Genomic DNA, 15,007 nt, shown 5'->3' with positions numbered 1-15,007 from the left:
ATTTTTTTTTTTTTTTTTTTTTTTTTGGTACCAGGGAATGAACTCAGGCCTTTGTGCTTGTGAGGCAGGTGGCACCTCTGAGCTAAATCCCCAGTCCTAGAAATTTCACTTCTGAGAACATAATTTACAATTATACTGATACATGTATAGAAATATTTATATACAAAGATGTGTTCTGTGACATTGTTACTAATACTATGAAATTTCAACAAAATGCGCACTGAGATGTAACCTCATTAAATAAATGATCTTACAGTCACAGAATAAACTACTCTGGGGTTTAAAAGAATGAATCTAGGGCCGGGGATTTAGCTCAGGGGTTCGGTGGCCTGTCTTGCAAGTGCAAGGACCCGAGTTCAAAAATAACAATGAATCTAGCTCTATGTGCTACAAGGTAAATGAAAGAAGAAAATCCAACAGTATAGTGGACACCTGTTACTTTCTCAGGCTCAGCATCTATTTTTCCTTCTGTTTATATCTCCCTCTTTTGCTTTGAGCAAATACTCCAACCTATCCAGAATCAGACAGTGTCACCACGTTACCCAATCAAGTTCTCCCTCCTAGGAACTTGGATCTTGAACAGAAAGATTACAGGGATTAAAAATGGTTGGAGATTCATCCGAATGGCAGTGTCTTGAGGAATGTCCATTAGTTCTTATACCCTCAAACATCATGGAAGTTGCATTTGCAGCATGGTTCTTCATTGTTGCCGGCTCTGTTCTTCAGCTGTCACCTACCCCATATGCTTCTGGTAAATTCCCTCCTAAGCATAAGTCAGCCAAAGCAAGCAAATCAAATGATACCGCTAATACAAAAGCAATCTCATTTTTCTAGTTAAAGTCATATACAAGATATGAACTCAAAGTATATAATATATACAGGAAAGAAATGTGGAATAACAAATGCCAAGTGAGTGGTTGACTGTTTCAGAGTAGACATTGGGTGAAATGAGACCATGAGGAAGAAGGGCTGGGGATGTAGCTCCATGGAGCCACGCCTGCCTGGCAAGCACAAGGTCCTGAGTTTGAACCTGGTACCAAACAAAGCAAAACAAAAAGGGTAATGTTGGTCAAATTTTAAAAAATTCACTTATGCAAGATGGGTAACTTCTGAGATCTAACTAGTGACAACAGTTAATAATGCTGTACTGCATGCTTGGAACTGCTGAGAGATGAATCTTACATTAATTCTTCCTACTACATATACACACATGCACACATGTAGTAACAAGAGATAACTGATACATGAATTAAGTTGAATGTGGTGATCATTTCTGGATATATATACACATATCAAAATGTTATTACCTTGAATATATATAATTTTTATATCTCAATAAAACTGTTAAAAAGAACTTTTCAACTAGCTTTATATATATATTTTTTCAATGTTCTTTTATTAGTTTTATAAATCAGAAAGCTTTGAACATTTTCATTCAAAGTGGCTTTGGAATAAGACTAAAAGGAAAATCTGGACTCCTAAGAAAAATACTTTTATAAAGATACTCTTAGCTCAGTTGGTTAAAACAATATGAATGAAGTTGCAAGTACACTTTCTATTCTTTTGGGGAGTGATTATCTTCTGTAGTTTTTACTGACATTAATTTAGCCTCAGACTTCCTCCAAATAGGTGTTATTTAAATAATAATAACAATTGCCACATAAAAAGAAACTCAAATACCTGAATGCGAAATGACTATTGGACACTAAACCTGCAGATCTACTCTGTACCTGTTTATGTGCTGCGGCTTTGCAGCAGGCTACACACTGTCACAGTATTTGAGAAATCTCACCCTCAACAAGAACCCATTTTGACCTTCTTGGGGCGGTACTGCTCCCCTAAGGAAAGATACTTTAACCCATGTATCACCTTCGAGCTGGGCTCATCTTGCTACAGACAGGGATTTTAGTGAAACTACGGGCCCTCTTAAAAATTTGCAGCAGTTTCTCCTTTCAAGGTGAAGTAATACCTATAAAGAACCTGAGCTTTAGTCGGGCATAGTGACTCACTTCTGTAATCCTAGCACTTAGGAGGCTGAGGCAGGAGGATAGGCCGGAGTTGGAGGCAGCCTGAGCTACATAGTGAGACAATGTCTCAAAAAATCAAAAGTACATTATATTGTCTCTAAAAATAGTCTTTTATTCTTTTTAATTTCTGATACTGGCAATTGAACCAGGGCCTTTGCACTAAGCTTTACCCACAACCCTCTTCACTTTTTTATTTTGAGATTGAATCTAAGTCTCTAAGTTGTCCAGCCTGAGCTCAAACCTGTGATCCTCCTGCCTCAGCCCCCCAGAGGGCTGGGATTACAGACAAGCACCAGTGCATAATAAGCACAGCGTCAAGTCGTTGGCAGCCTGAAAGCAAAAATTCTCTCTACTCTACTTTTGATTCTTCACTGTGATAAACTTCACCTATAACAGGTGCTCATCAGAATTCTATTACATTTACTGAGAGAAAGTTAATTCGTAGTTCTGAAAATGTGCTTTAATATCATTCCCTGCCTTGTTTTGTGTCAGGTACTACAGGCCAAGAATGTAGGAACAGACACAACAGACAAGGTCAGGACCTTCACAGAGCATACTGCCCCCTAAACAAGGTGTGAACATAATAAATACCTCCCGAATGTTCTGCTGCTCCACCTCATGCCGCTTGATCATAATTTTCCGCTTGAAGAAACGACAGTTTTTGTCGTAGTACAGTCTCTGTTGAGTGAGAAGGTGGGCTTCCTCTTCAGCCTGTGTGTGCTGCAAGTTCTCTTTATGCTTAGATATCCTCTCTTGTTTTTCTTTCTTGGGTGTGCTATGGTCCTCATTCATTTCCTTAAAAAAAAAAAATCACCAAATGATTTCATAAAACAAAGCCAGTTTCAAAGAATATATATAACAGCTTATTGAAACTGCACATTAAATTATTTGGAAAGCAAATGCAAAGTATAGAAAATCTTGGTGTTGAAATCTCCCTCTATTCTCTCTCAACTTTTTTTTTTCTGATTAATTTAGTCTTAAGTAAGAGGGACACTTGTGAGTTTCCCCATCTCTGGCTTCACTCTCAGAAATTGTTTGCTCATCAACCAACACACACCGACTAAGCCTCTACCATGTAACAGGCACTGCTGCAAAATGTAAGGCTACAATGGTGAGCAGGAAGACCATAGTTTCTGCCATCAGGGGCCTTTACAGCCTAGAATTAAAAAATGACCAAAGAACCATAGAAATGAACTGAAATTACCTTGAAAACTGCTGTGAAGAGGAAGTACTTGGCCCTAAGAGAATGTTTCATGGAAAATATTTGACCTTGGTGACAACCAACCCGAAATGTGGAAAACTGGTAGGAGTTAACCATGCAAAAGGAGAGGGAAGTATACTCTGTGCAGAGAAAGAACACATGCAAAACCTTTACGGGAGGAAATACACTGCAATCAAGAACTGAAAGGTGACCAGGGTGCAGGTATGCAGGACCAGTGAAGGCTTATGGGCCAAAAAGGCCACTGATCTTTAGCATGAGAGGACTAGCTTTTATATATTTGGGAGTGTTATAATGAGATGCATTATAACAGGTCCATGTGAGAGAGAGGACAGGAATCTGGGTAAAGTAGGTGGTGACAAGACTGATGGAAGTGGCCACATTTTAAAGATAAGAAGTGACTATGCAAATATCGTTAGTCTGAACTTCAGAAAAAAACACGCTTCATTTGGGATTAGAGGGCAAAGAAACCAACTATATTTGCAAAAGGAAAACATTCATTCTGTTTTTTCAGAACATGTGGGCAAAGGGAACAAAGTATTGGTTGAGTCAGAACAGTTACGGTATTCACGTATGGAAAAGCAAGAAGACTACTTTTGTGAGGTGTAGTGGCGCATGTCTATAATCCCAGCACCCTGGGAGGCTGAGGCAGGAGGATTATGGGTTTGAGCCCAGCATGGACAATTTAGCGAGTTAGTGAGATTCAATCTCAAAATAAAAAATTGAAAAGCGCTGGGGGTAAATCTTAGTGTCCAGTTCAGTTGCCAGTATCAGAAATTAAAGAGAAGAAAACTACTTTTAGACACAGTACAATCTATTTTTCTTTGTTGTCCTGACTAGCTTGACCTATGTTTAGTTAACTACTTACACAACTGAAGTCTTCTAGTTGCTAAAACCTATTTTACTTAATGTTTTACACGAGGCCATCATATACTATTTGGACTGCTTTTGTGCGCTTAGTCATGAAGTCCTTTTACCTCAATTTCCATCTCTGCTGGTTCCAGTGAGCTCTTCAATGGAACTTTAGAACCAACAAGAGAAAGAGCTCTTCCCAGCATGGAGGCTGGGGTCACGATGGGAAGGTTTGGTTGCTCATCTTTTCATACCATGATTTCGCTACTTGGTTTGGCACTAACCACTGGTTTGCACATGCAAATTCAAATACAGCCATAACAATTCACTCCAAAATCAAGAAAAAGTTATTTCTGAGTCATCCATCATTCTGTATGCCCCTATTATAAGAGAAACTGCTTTGTCATTCCAAGGATAATGCCTTGAAGTATGTCAGTATTAAATCCACATGCCTCCTTACATAGACCAATGAAGCCTTACTTCATAGGGAGCAATATTAGCTTTACACAGAAAGCTCTACTGAGGCTATCTCAAAATGGCTTTCTTCATGAGCATGTCTAATGATAAAAGTTTAGGCCTGTGGTCTCCTGTACTTATACATCTGTGAATAGTGAACCGAAACAGCCTGAGTGTCTAATATTGATGCTGTTCTTTAGGACAATCTTTTAAAGGTAGATTCTAAATGTGTCATGCAATCTCTGAATATCTCATTGTTCTACAAGCTCAAAATGGTGGCCACTCATAAGGTATGATCTCCAGAGAATGAGTAAACACAGTTAGAAATAAGATGGCATTTAAAGTTAAGAAAAATCTCAAACTTTTTTTTTTTTTTTTTTTGAGACAGTCTTGGTATGTAGTCCAGGCTGACCTTGGATGCACAGCAATCCTCCTGCCTCAGCCTCCTGAGTGTTGGGATTACAGGTGTGCACCATTATGCCTGGCTCAAAAGTTTCTTATTTGAAAAATCCAGGCCATCTCTATGATCCAGCAATACCCTTCTGTTATGAGATAATTTGGCTTAAGCCAGGCACTAAGAAAAAAATAAGAGAGGGCTGGGGATTTAGCTCAGCGGTTCGGTGGCCTGCCTTGCAAAGCGCAAGGACCCGAGTTCAACCTCTGGTACCAAAAAAAAAAAAAAAAAAAAAAAAAAAAAAAAAAAAAAAAAGAAAAGAAAAAAAAAAAAAGAGAAAGCGAACTTTGTTCATTGGATGATTTCTTTCTACACCTCAGTTTTCTAGACCTTACAGTGTCAGAGAGTCTTCTGTTCAGTCAAATCTAGATCAAATGCAACTGTCTACCATGCCCAACAATTACCAATGACTTATCTAGGCAGGGCAAAGATCCTGAGGCCACACCATACACTTTCATTTCTGAATTAAAAAAGAACTTGAGAGGAACCTGGCAATATCCAGAATTGCTAACCTACAGATCAGAAAATGAGCTCCAATGCATGATTTCATATTGCCAAAGCAATGCCCCATATTGAATTTTATTAAACTTTCATAAACAGATAAGACGACAAACAAGAAATCCTCAATTATAAGACAAGAAATTCATTGGAACAGCAGACAACTCAGCTCTAAATACTAGTAAAAGATGATCTGAAGAAATGTGAGCTTTCAAATGAAACTACAGTTCCTCCGGGGGACTCTCAAAGTCTACTAGTGGTCTTCAACCAAAAAATGCCAGAATTGTTCATTCATTTATTAAATACAGTTTTGTTTTGTTTTTGGTACTGGGGATGGAACTCAGCCCCTTGTGCTTGCAAAGCAGGCAGTGGAACCACTGAACCAAATCCCCAGCCCCATTTATTAAATATTTACATGTACTGCACACAGGGAATTAGCTTTGAGCAAAACAGGCCTGGTCTCTACTCTTATGATGCTCATCAGCTAATAGGCTGAGTAGTTCAGATGATCATTAAAGAAATAATTACAAACTCTAGTGTTATGAAACCACAGCCATCTGTCTTGGTTGAGGCAGTTAGGAAAGACCTCACTGGGGAAGTGGTATTTGAGTTGCGGTCCTAATAATCAATCCTAAATCTTTCCGGGAGGAGGAGAAACTGAGCATAATTGTGGGTGGGGAAGGCTGGAGGGTAGGGAGAGCGTCCAGGCAGAAGAAACAGTGTGTGCAAGACCTTGGAGCAGGAGGAGCTTGTTACATTTGAGGAACTGAAAGGTGGCCACTGTGGTTTAAGTAGTGGAGGGTGGGGTCAGGGGTGGGGGAAGCACTGGTGTGAGATGACCTTGGAGGGATGGCCTGGTAGGACCATGTGGGTTCTTTTAGGGTCTTCACCTGTCCTCAGAGCAATGGGAAGCCACTGGACTTTAAAATTACAAGGTGTCATGGCTGGATTTATAGCTTAAAAAGATCACTGTGGCTACTGTGTGGAGAGCAAACTGGAAGAGAGCAAGAATGGTTTACAGTTAGACTGGTGGTGCTTGAAATGTAGCCCTGGACCAGTAACAACTGTGTCTAACAAGCAGGAACCTGTTAGAAATACATGTTTTCAAATTCTACCCTAAGCCCACTGAACGACAAAGCCTAGGAGTGGTCAATCTGTTTTAATAAGCACTTTAGGGGATTCTAATGTGAACTTTGAGAACTGCTGGATTACAGTACTAATCACATATGTAGGGTGACTTTTTAAGTCCCAACCATTCTAATGGCAACCTGGGGACTAAAAATATTGGTATTCTTACCTCTTTTATTTTTTCCTTACAAATCTTATACTGCTTCTTCTGACTTTCTAAGAAAGTTGTCAAGTCTTTCTTCTGCTGGGCCAAGATCTGTTGCTGGAATTTCTTCTCATCTGCTGCAGCTACCTTTGCCTGAGAAAACAACAGAGACGATCTATGATGAGCTTGTTCTTCACACAGATTTCAGCTGCATATATATAAATCATCTCTAATCAGGAGAATGGTCTAAAAGTGTGGAGTAATTTATTTCTGAACAAATAATAAACAAAATGTTTTACATTAATAAATAATAAAAAACAAAGAAATGTCTTCTCTAACATTCTTGAATCTTAAAGAAAAATTTACCATTGAAAAATACATTCCCAATTATAGGAAAAACATATTTTATTGAACACTAAAACATTTATGGGATGAAAGGAGAACTAAGAATTATAAAAAAGTGTTTTTATCATATTGTAGGTAGCCTAAGGATTCAATTATAAAAATGGATAAATAAACATGGCTGGCCAGTTTTAGTCCAACTCTAACCAATTAACAATTCCAACTATCAGGTTCCTAGAGGGATCATCTTAAGGATAACAGGAAAGCTAAGGACATTTTGTTTTTTTAGGACCCGCTACAGTCTACACCAGTCAGGCATTATGGCATTTTGGGGGTCCTCTATGGGTAAAATACAGACCAAATAAAAGGTAAGATAATAATTATAGCTTTCAAACAGCCACAGTGGTGCACACGTGTAATCCCAGCACTCAGGAAACTGAGGTAAGAGGATTACTCCAAGTTGGAGGCCAGCCTGGGCTACATAATGAGTTCAAGGCCAGCCTGAACTACACAGCAAGAGTCTGTCTCAAAAAGCAAAACAAAACAAAAAAATTTAGGACTTCCAGAAGTGACCAAATCTAAGTTTCAGGAAACCATATGTAAGACGAGGGACTTAGGAAATACTGCGGATCGAACTCAGGGCCTTGCGCTCACCAGGCAGGCAGTGGTGCCAATGAGCTAAATCCCCAGTGTGGTTCTTTTGTCATAACTTTTCATAATCAGTGTTTCTTCTATTACAGACAATTCTCTTCACATACTGTCCAAGTCAAATTCCCCAGAAAGAATATGACTGGTTGGGCCAGGGAGCACAAGGTCCTGAGTTCGAACCTTGGTACCAGAAAAAAAGAAAAAGAAGAATATGACTGGTTCATGTCATCCCCATCACTTCTGTTTGGGCAGAGCTGCTCACACCATGCTGCCTCACACACTGCTGGTTGTTGGGGGATACTGCTTACTTGAGTTGATGTTTCCTTCAAGAGGAAAGGGGCACTTAATTACACAAGGACCCCCAAATCGCCTTGGCCTAGTGTCCTCACTTATTCCAACTTTATGGAGCCCGAGTTCACCCCTGCTTTTCCATACTGTGTGAGTCTGAGGTGGGGCAGCAAGAAGGGGACTTGGTTTTAGCAGAGCCCGTGCCTGGGTGAGCAGGTTTGTTGAATTTTATTGAGTATTACTAGGCGTGCTTTATTACAGACACAATCCCTTCTCACATGGGACACTTACCAGTATGAAGGTGAGATTTTTTTAAAAATTAGATTTTTTTTTTTTAATTAGAGGGGCTGATGGTGTAGCTTAGTGGTGGAATGGTATTTAGCATGCACAAGGCCTAGGTTAATCTCTGTCATCACCAAAATGAATAACTGAATGAATAAGTGAATAAAATCTACTTAAAACCTAGATAAGGAAGAGATGTTACCTAGAAAACCCAAGTAATGGCCAGATTATTGTTTATTTTGGAGACAGGGTCTTATTTCCTTTACTAGTACCCAGGCCACCACTGAGGGACTGCTGCTCAGGGTATATCTGAATGGATCTTATTGTGACTTGAATTCTGTTTTTTAATTTTTGTTTATTTTTCAGTACTAGAGATTAAATGCACGGCCTTTGTATTGAGCTATATTTTGTACCTCTAACCTCATCCTTTTTTTTTTCATTTTTGCTTTGTGACAGGGTGTCGCTAAATCTGTAAGTTGTTCAGGCTGGGCTTCAGTTTGTGATCTCCTGCCTCAGGCTCCCAGCATGCTGGGATTACAGGTGTACATGCCCAGCCTGTACCACATTTTAAGCATGACCCCACTCCCAGCAGTGATGTTCCTCCCTTACCCACAGGCACCTACTCTGGCCCCCGCTGACACTGCCACTGACTGGCACAGGTGCAAAGGCATGTGTGTGTGTACTGACCTCCTTTTCTATGATAGCCACTTGCTTCTTGGCCAGCTTCTCCAGCTCGATGGACGAGTTGTTGGCATGTGTCTCCACCTCCTTCTGTAGCTTGAGGCGGTGCTCGTCCATCTCAGCCTTCAGCTTGTTCTCCAGGGCGATCAGCTGCTTCTGGTGCTGGCGCCGCATCCGCTTATAACCTGACATCTGTTCCCGCAACTCGTTCTCCTGCTCATGCTCATGGATCTGCCGTGTAACCTGAATTGGTCAGGGACAGAACTCAGATCACCAGGTGCCTAAGACATCAACTTTTGGGCAAAGGAGAACCATCTAGCATTATATATCATTGTCACCCTTTAAAGGCCTCCTCTCTGCCCAGCGCTTACCTGGGTAGGTACTCTGCTTGGTCCTCTTTGTGTTTCCTCTCTCTCAGGCTCAAAACTATCCCATTTACTTATTCATTTTATACCTTCATGAGGTAGGTGTTAGCCGCTGTCCCCATTTTACAGGTGAAGAAATCAAGACTTAAGGGAAGTACAGTAATGTATTCATTCAGCCCAAGTTTGCTTGCATATTTTTGATATGCTATCACATATTTGCGGCTAATAAGGAGTGGAGCTGGGGTTCGGGCATTCTGTCTATTCCACAGCCACACTATTTCTACTACACCTTGATGCTGCTGCAATGGGCTACTATGGAGGGTTGTTCTGTGCCAGCAGGATGGTTAGCACTGTCCCCGGACTCCACCCACTAGGAGCCAGGAGCAGCTCCCAAATGCTGACAATCCAAAGGGTCTTCAGGTATTGCCAAAATCCCCTGAGGGGCAGAACTTCTCCAGTTAAGAAGCACTGCAGTATTTCGTTACCACTGTTAGGATCATATCCCTAACAATTACATGGATCTTGAATATTCTTTCAAACTGTGAACAGGATTTATTTATTTCTATTGCTACAATGGAGGGGTGGGTTGGGGGGGGGGGGGAGAGAGAGAGAGAGAGAGAGAGAGAGAGAGAGAGAGAGAGAGGTCTTCTTTTAAATCATCTGTTTTTCCAACCTCTTCCCCACAGGAGAGATGTTAACAAATTTTAATAGTTTTCTTCTGAAAAGGAGAAAATATTTCTATGATTTTTGGATGACTACTTTTGCTGGTAATTTCCTTAACTCATTCTCAAGTGAATATCTAGGCTGAAGAGTGCAAACAAAAATCCTAGCACCTCATTTCTTCCTACGGAACCTGTTGGGATTTTCCAGTCCTTCCTTCAACCTCTCATCCTTTATTTTCCTGTAAGATTTCCTGATCAGTTCCTTCTCATTTTCCTATTTTAGAAAATAAATTGTAATTACAGAATTATGGTTTTAATTTTGTTGTTCACTAAGTGATTTATTCACTCCCATCCACTATAAAAGCCACTTCTTCCCAAATGGACCCCTAAACAAGTTTTACTGGAAATTTTCATTCTGCTATTAATGCTCTGTACCATTTTCAGATGATGGGTCAAAGTGCATTTTAGACAAAGAACAGCTTGTTTCTCTGCTCTTTTTAGGTGTCCCTGCATACTAGACTGGATCCTCACTATCATAAGAGTGCTGTTCTGTAACTGGATAGTATTTATCAAAGTACACCACTGAACATCAGCTGAACTTTGAAACCTTTTTAGCTGAAACTATGAGGTTTCATACTCATTTCTCTTTTCTGAAGGACAGTTCTCCTTTAAAGTATGAGAATTAAGAGCAGAAGATAGTTCAAGATGGAAAAATGCTAGACTCACCAAAAAAAGGATATAACATTCTAAAGAAAGTAAATGATCTATCTTACTATAACAATAATTTTTTTTTTTTTTGGTACAGGTGATCAAATTTGGGACCTTCTGCTTGTGAGGCAGGTGGCACAACTACTGAGCTAAATCCCTGGCCCACAGTAATGTAACTTATTCATTTAAATGTAGGGTGCTGAAGATTGAACTTGGGGCCTAAGGCAAGCTACCCAGGGAGTTGTACCATTTCGCTGTACCCCCAGCTCATCACTTTTTTTTTTTTTGGTACTGGGGATCGAACTCGGGACCTTGTGCTTGTGAGGCAGACAGTGGCACCACTGAGCTAAATCCCCAGCCCCTCAGCTTGTCATTTTTAAAAAATGGGCTTAGTTTCCAGATAAAGGGAAGGAAAGAAAAGTCCGGAATATAGTGTAAATTTTACTTCCTTATGCTTTATGTGTTTTTAAAATATTTTGGTTTTTGGCTTTTTGAGATAGGGTATCACTATGTAGCTCAGGCCAGCCTTGAACTTGTGATTTTTCTTCTTCAACCTTCCAAGTTCTAGCATTACATGCCTACACCAACATGCCTGGCTATGCTTATGCCTTTTTGATTAAAAATGTAGAGGAAAAATATCTTAGCAGAAAGGATACCATTTAGTCCTTTCTGAATTCACTGTATTTTTTTCCTCTACATAAATGTGGCAGGAAAATGTCTGTTCCAGGGAAATAAGCTTGAGGAATTCTTTTATCCAGGTAGTTATTTTTTCTTATTTTAGTACTATCTTTTTGGTACTGGGGATTGAACCCAGGGCCTTTGCGCTAAGCTACATATCTAGCCCTTTTCATTTAGAGACTGGGTCTCACTAAGTGACTAAACTACCCAGGATGGGCTCAAATTATGATCCTCCTCTCTCAGCCTCCCAGACTGCTCAGATTACAGAAATGTGCCACCATGCCCAACTTAATATTATTTTTATAACTGGGTTTCCATAGCTGAAGAAGGGCACTCTCTAATGCTAGCCTAACACATTTAAAACTTGCCACAAGCACTGGCATATGGCACCAACTATTCTCATTTATGGTCATTCCCCAGATGAGGAAGCCTAAAGATAAAACAGAAATGAGCCAAGCAACACTTTCTGTCTTAATTGGCAGGTGGGGCCCCTGGAAAGACAATGGTTCTACTGCCTACCAGGCATATCTGGTACAAGTGCATGACAAAGACACACAACAAAGATATCACTGCACCTTAATGAATTCCAGGGCAGGGATTTTGCTTTTGAATAGTTCCCATGATTTGAATAAGCACCTTCTTAAACTCCAACTATTGTTATCTTCCATTTGCCACAATAACACCTGCTAAGCTTCATATTGTCTTTCTGGGTACACATAGAAATATTAAAGTTTTCGCTCAGCATGGTGATGCATGTTTGTAATCCCAGAACTTTGGGAGGCTGAGGTGGGAGGATCACAAATTCAAGACCCTGTCTCAAAATAAAAAAATTAAAAAGGGCTAGGGATATAGCTTAGTGCCAAGGCCTTGGGTTTAATTCCTAGTATGGAAAAAAAAAAAAAAAAAAAAAAGAAGGCGAAATCTAAGTTTTTATACTTCTAAGCTTACGGTAGACACATTTAAATAAAAGTATAACCATGTTTTTCATTTGTAAGGTTTAACATGAAGTATATTAAAATATGCTAATTACACTGTATATGCCTATTTGTTTTAAGTTTATATTAAGTCTCTGAGGAATACACCATTTGGTCAATATTTTTTTAAGCCAATAATTTTATTATGCCTTATGGTCTCTAACGTTGCTTTCACATAAAATTTACCTCATATGTGTGTGTGTGTGTGTGTGTGTGTGTGTGTGTGTGTGTGTGTTTATGTGCATTTTTTTTTCTTTTTTGAGAGAGTCTCATTATGTTGCCCAGGCTTGCCTTGAACTTACTTCCTTTCTTTTCCAGTACCAGGGATCGAACTCAGGACCTTGCGCTTGCAAGACAGGTACAGCGCTGCTGAGCTACATCCCAGCCCTAACCTTGAACTTTCAATCCTCCCAAAAAAGTTAAAGCTGGAGAATGGTAAGTCTAAATTATAAATAGAATAAGTCTGAATATGGGAAAAAGAGAGATGTAGTGACTGTAGTTTTTACAATGGAAATCTTTTTTTTTCCTCATCGAGTTTATTGGTACTTTTAAGGTATACAGCACAGTTACATTCATCACTGGGATTTTGTACCTTTACATGACAGGTCTTGGTTCTCCTTTTTTCCCCTTGTCCCTGCCTTCCCTTCACCCCCTCCTTCCTTCCCTACTTACAAAAGCTTTATTTCCATTTTTTCATTTTCTCCTACTTTTTTCTTTTCCCTTATTTCCTCTCCCTTACCCTGCCCACTTCCTCTACATCTTTAGCCTTTTTCTTCCTATTTCACATTACAATGGAAATCTTAAACATGTGATCAAATAAAAGCAAAAGTGGGTAGTACCATCATGCTACACCCCGTGGTTTACTTAGAGAAAACCTTATTCTTTCCCTTCGTACACAACTGCCCTTGGGCAAATGATTTAACCACTAAAAATCTTTTGGTTTCTTCATATGTAAAGAGGAACTATAATTATTTTGTTCAAGGTTGTAGACTGGATAATACCATTTAGCAAGGTGTTTGACATATAAGAAATATTCAGTACATTATGGTTTCCTTCATTCTCTTGCTAGGTTCTGAGAGGCATCTTTTTCCACTCTGTTTTGAATTTCTGATCATGGGGCTATTGATCGGAATAACTGGATCCAAGAGTAAGGGCATGTTTAACAACAAAACACTACCTATATTCAACTGATGGATTTTAAGAGTAAACTTGGAGCTGGGTGTGGTGGTGTACTTCTGTAATCCAAGCACTCTGGGTGGCTGTGTGAAACAGGAAGACTGCAAGATGGACAATAAAAAATAAAATTAAAAAATAAACAAAGGGCTGAGGATGTAGCTTAGTGTGAAGGCCCTCAGTTTAATCCCCAGTACCATTAAAAAAAAAAAAAAAAGAATAAACATGGGGTTGGGAATGGTGGTACAACTCAGTCATAAAGGAAGTACTTAGGATGCTCAGGCTTTGAGTTCAATAAATAACATCCAAAAAAGGTGAATATTTGTAATTTCTATTTTTTCTTTCTCTTTATTTATTTACTTTTGTGTGTGGTGCTGGTTTGAACCCACTGTCTCATGTATGCTAAACTACTGAGTTACATCCCTAGTCCATGTATATTTTCTGAATCTGAAGTTTTACCTATTTCATATATTTGGACTATGTAAAGAATTCTAAATAAGTAAATGACAAATAATAAACAATTAAAAGGAGGACTGAAACTTCTTCTTTTACAAAGTTTCTATATATGTTCAATGCTATCCTATTTAATTCTAGCAAAGTTTGGTTCTAAAACAAACTTTTTTATCCAATGTGTGGAATGTGCCTACCATGTATAAAACACTGCACCAGAAAGCTAATAAGCAAATTACTGAACATAAAACAGGAGCATGGTGCCTGATAATGTTACCCTCTTAAGAGATCAAAGCCAATTATAAGATTATTTATAAAAATCAAAATGATGTATATGACAAAAGTAGCCACCTCAACACTTAGCACAAATGAAATTTGTAGCAAGTTCTTAAAAAGAATACAATAAGTCACATTTTGGCATTAGATATGTGACACTCCATGCTTTAGAACACCTAAGGAAAAAATTTTTAAGTTCGTACCAAAAGTAATGATGGATACCAGGCAATTCTGCCTTATAACAGAAAACATTATATGAATAGCAATGCAACTCACACTTTTAAATCCAAATCCTCTTATCATAGTAGGGCTCTAGGAGACCTAATTTGTTCACTCATTCATTCAACATGTTTATTGAAAGTCTTTGGTCATGTGGGTTGGACATGTTGATTGGACAGCCCAAGTGAAAAATGGTATCAGCAACGATCTTAGTGAGTTAAAAAGCCACAAATAAGGAAGAAGATATGCAGTGTTTTGATAAGCATCCTCTGGTACACTATCCAGGAAGAGAACATACTTTCAATCATGTAGAAACAGAACCGAACTCAAGAGGGGAGAAAGAGTAGCATTTATTGCTGAGGCTCCCCCCCCCACCTCTCTCTCTCTCTCTCAAGGTCTGGGTCTCCTTATGTGACCCAGTCCCCAGGCTGGTCTTGAACTCATGGGCTCAACTGGTTCTCCTGCTTCAGCCTCCCAAGAGG

The 15,007-nt window shown here is 39.3% G+C and overlaps 1 protein-coding gene across 3 annotated transcripts in view; it reads right to left on the bottom strand.

Annotated features, from left to right (window-relative positions):
• Positions 1-15,007, bottom strand: part of Taok3 (TAO kinase 3) — a 176,358-nt gene that overhangs the window by 15,337 nt on the left and 146,014 nt on the right. For all 3 annotated transcript variants that reach the window (XM_010604085.3, XM_010604083.3, XM_019204487.2), the window contains exons 15-17: positions 9,027-9,263; positions 6,804-6,932; positions 2,619-2,822 (exon numbers count right to left, since the gene is read on the bottom strand). In XM_010604085.3, the coding sequence (XP_010602387.1) occupies positions 2,619-2,822; positions 6,804-6,932; positions 9,027-9,263 (570 nt within the window). The remainder of the gene's footprint in view (positions 1-2,618; positions 2,823-6,803; positions 6,933-9,026; positions 9,264-15,007) is intronic.

The sequence above is a fragment of the Fukomys damarensis genome, unplaced genomic scaffold (assembly GCF_012274545.1).
Source record: "Fukomys damarensis isolate Sample0158 unplaced genomic scaffold, DMR_v1.0_HiC HiC_scaffold_12, whole genome shotgun sequence".
Lineage (NCBI taxonomy): Eukaryota > Metazoa > Chordata > Mammalia > Rodentia > Bathyergidae > Fukomys > Fukomys damarensis.
Note: the sequence above shows the minus strand (reverse complement) of the source record. Positions and strands in the feature narration are given on the sequence as shown.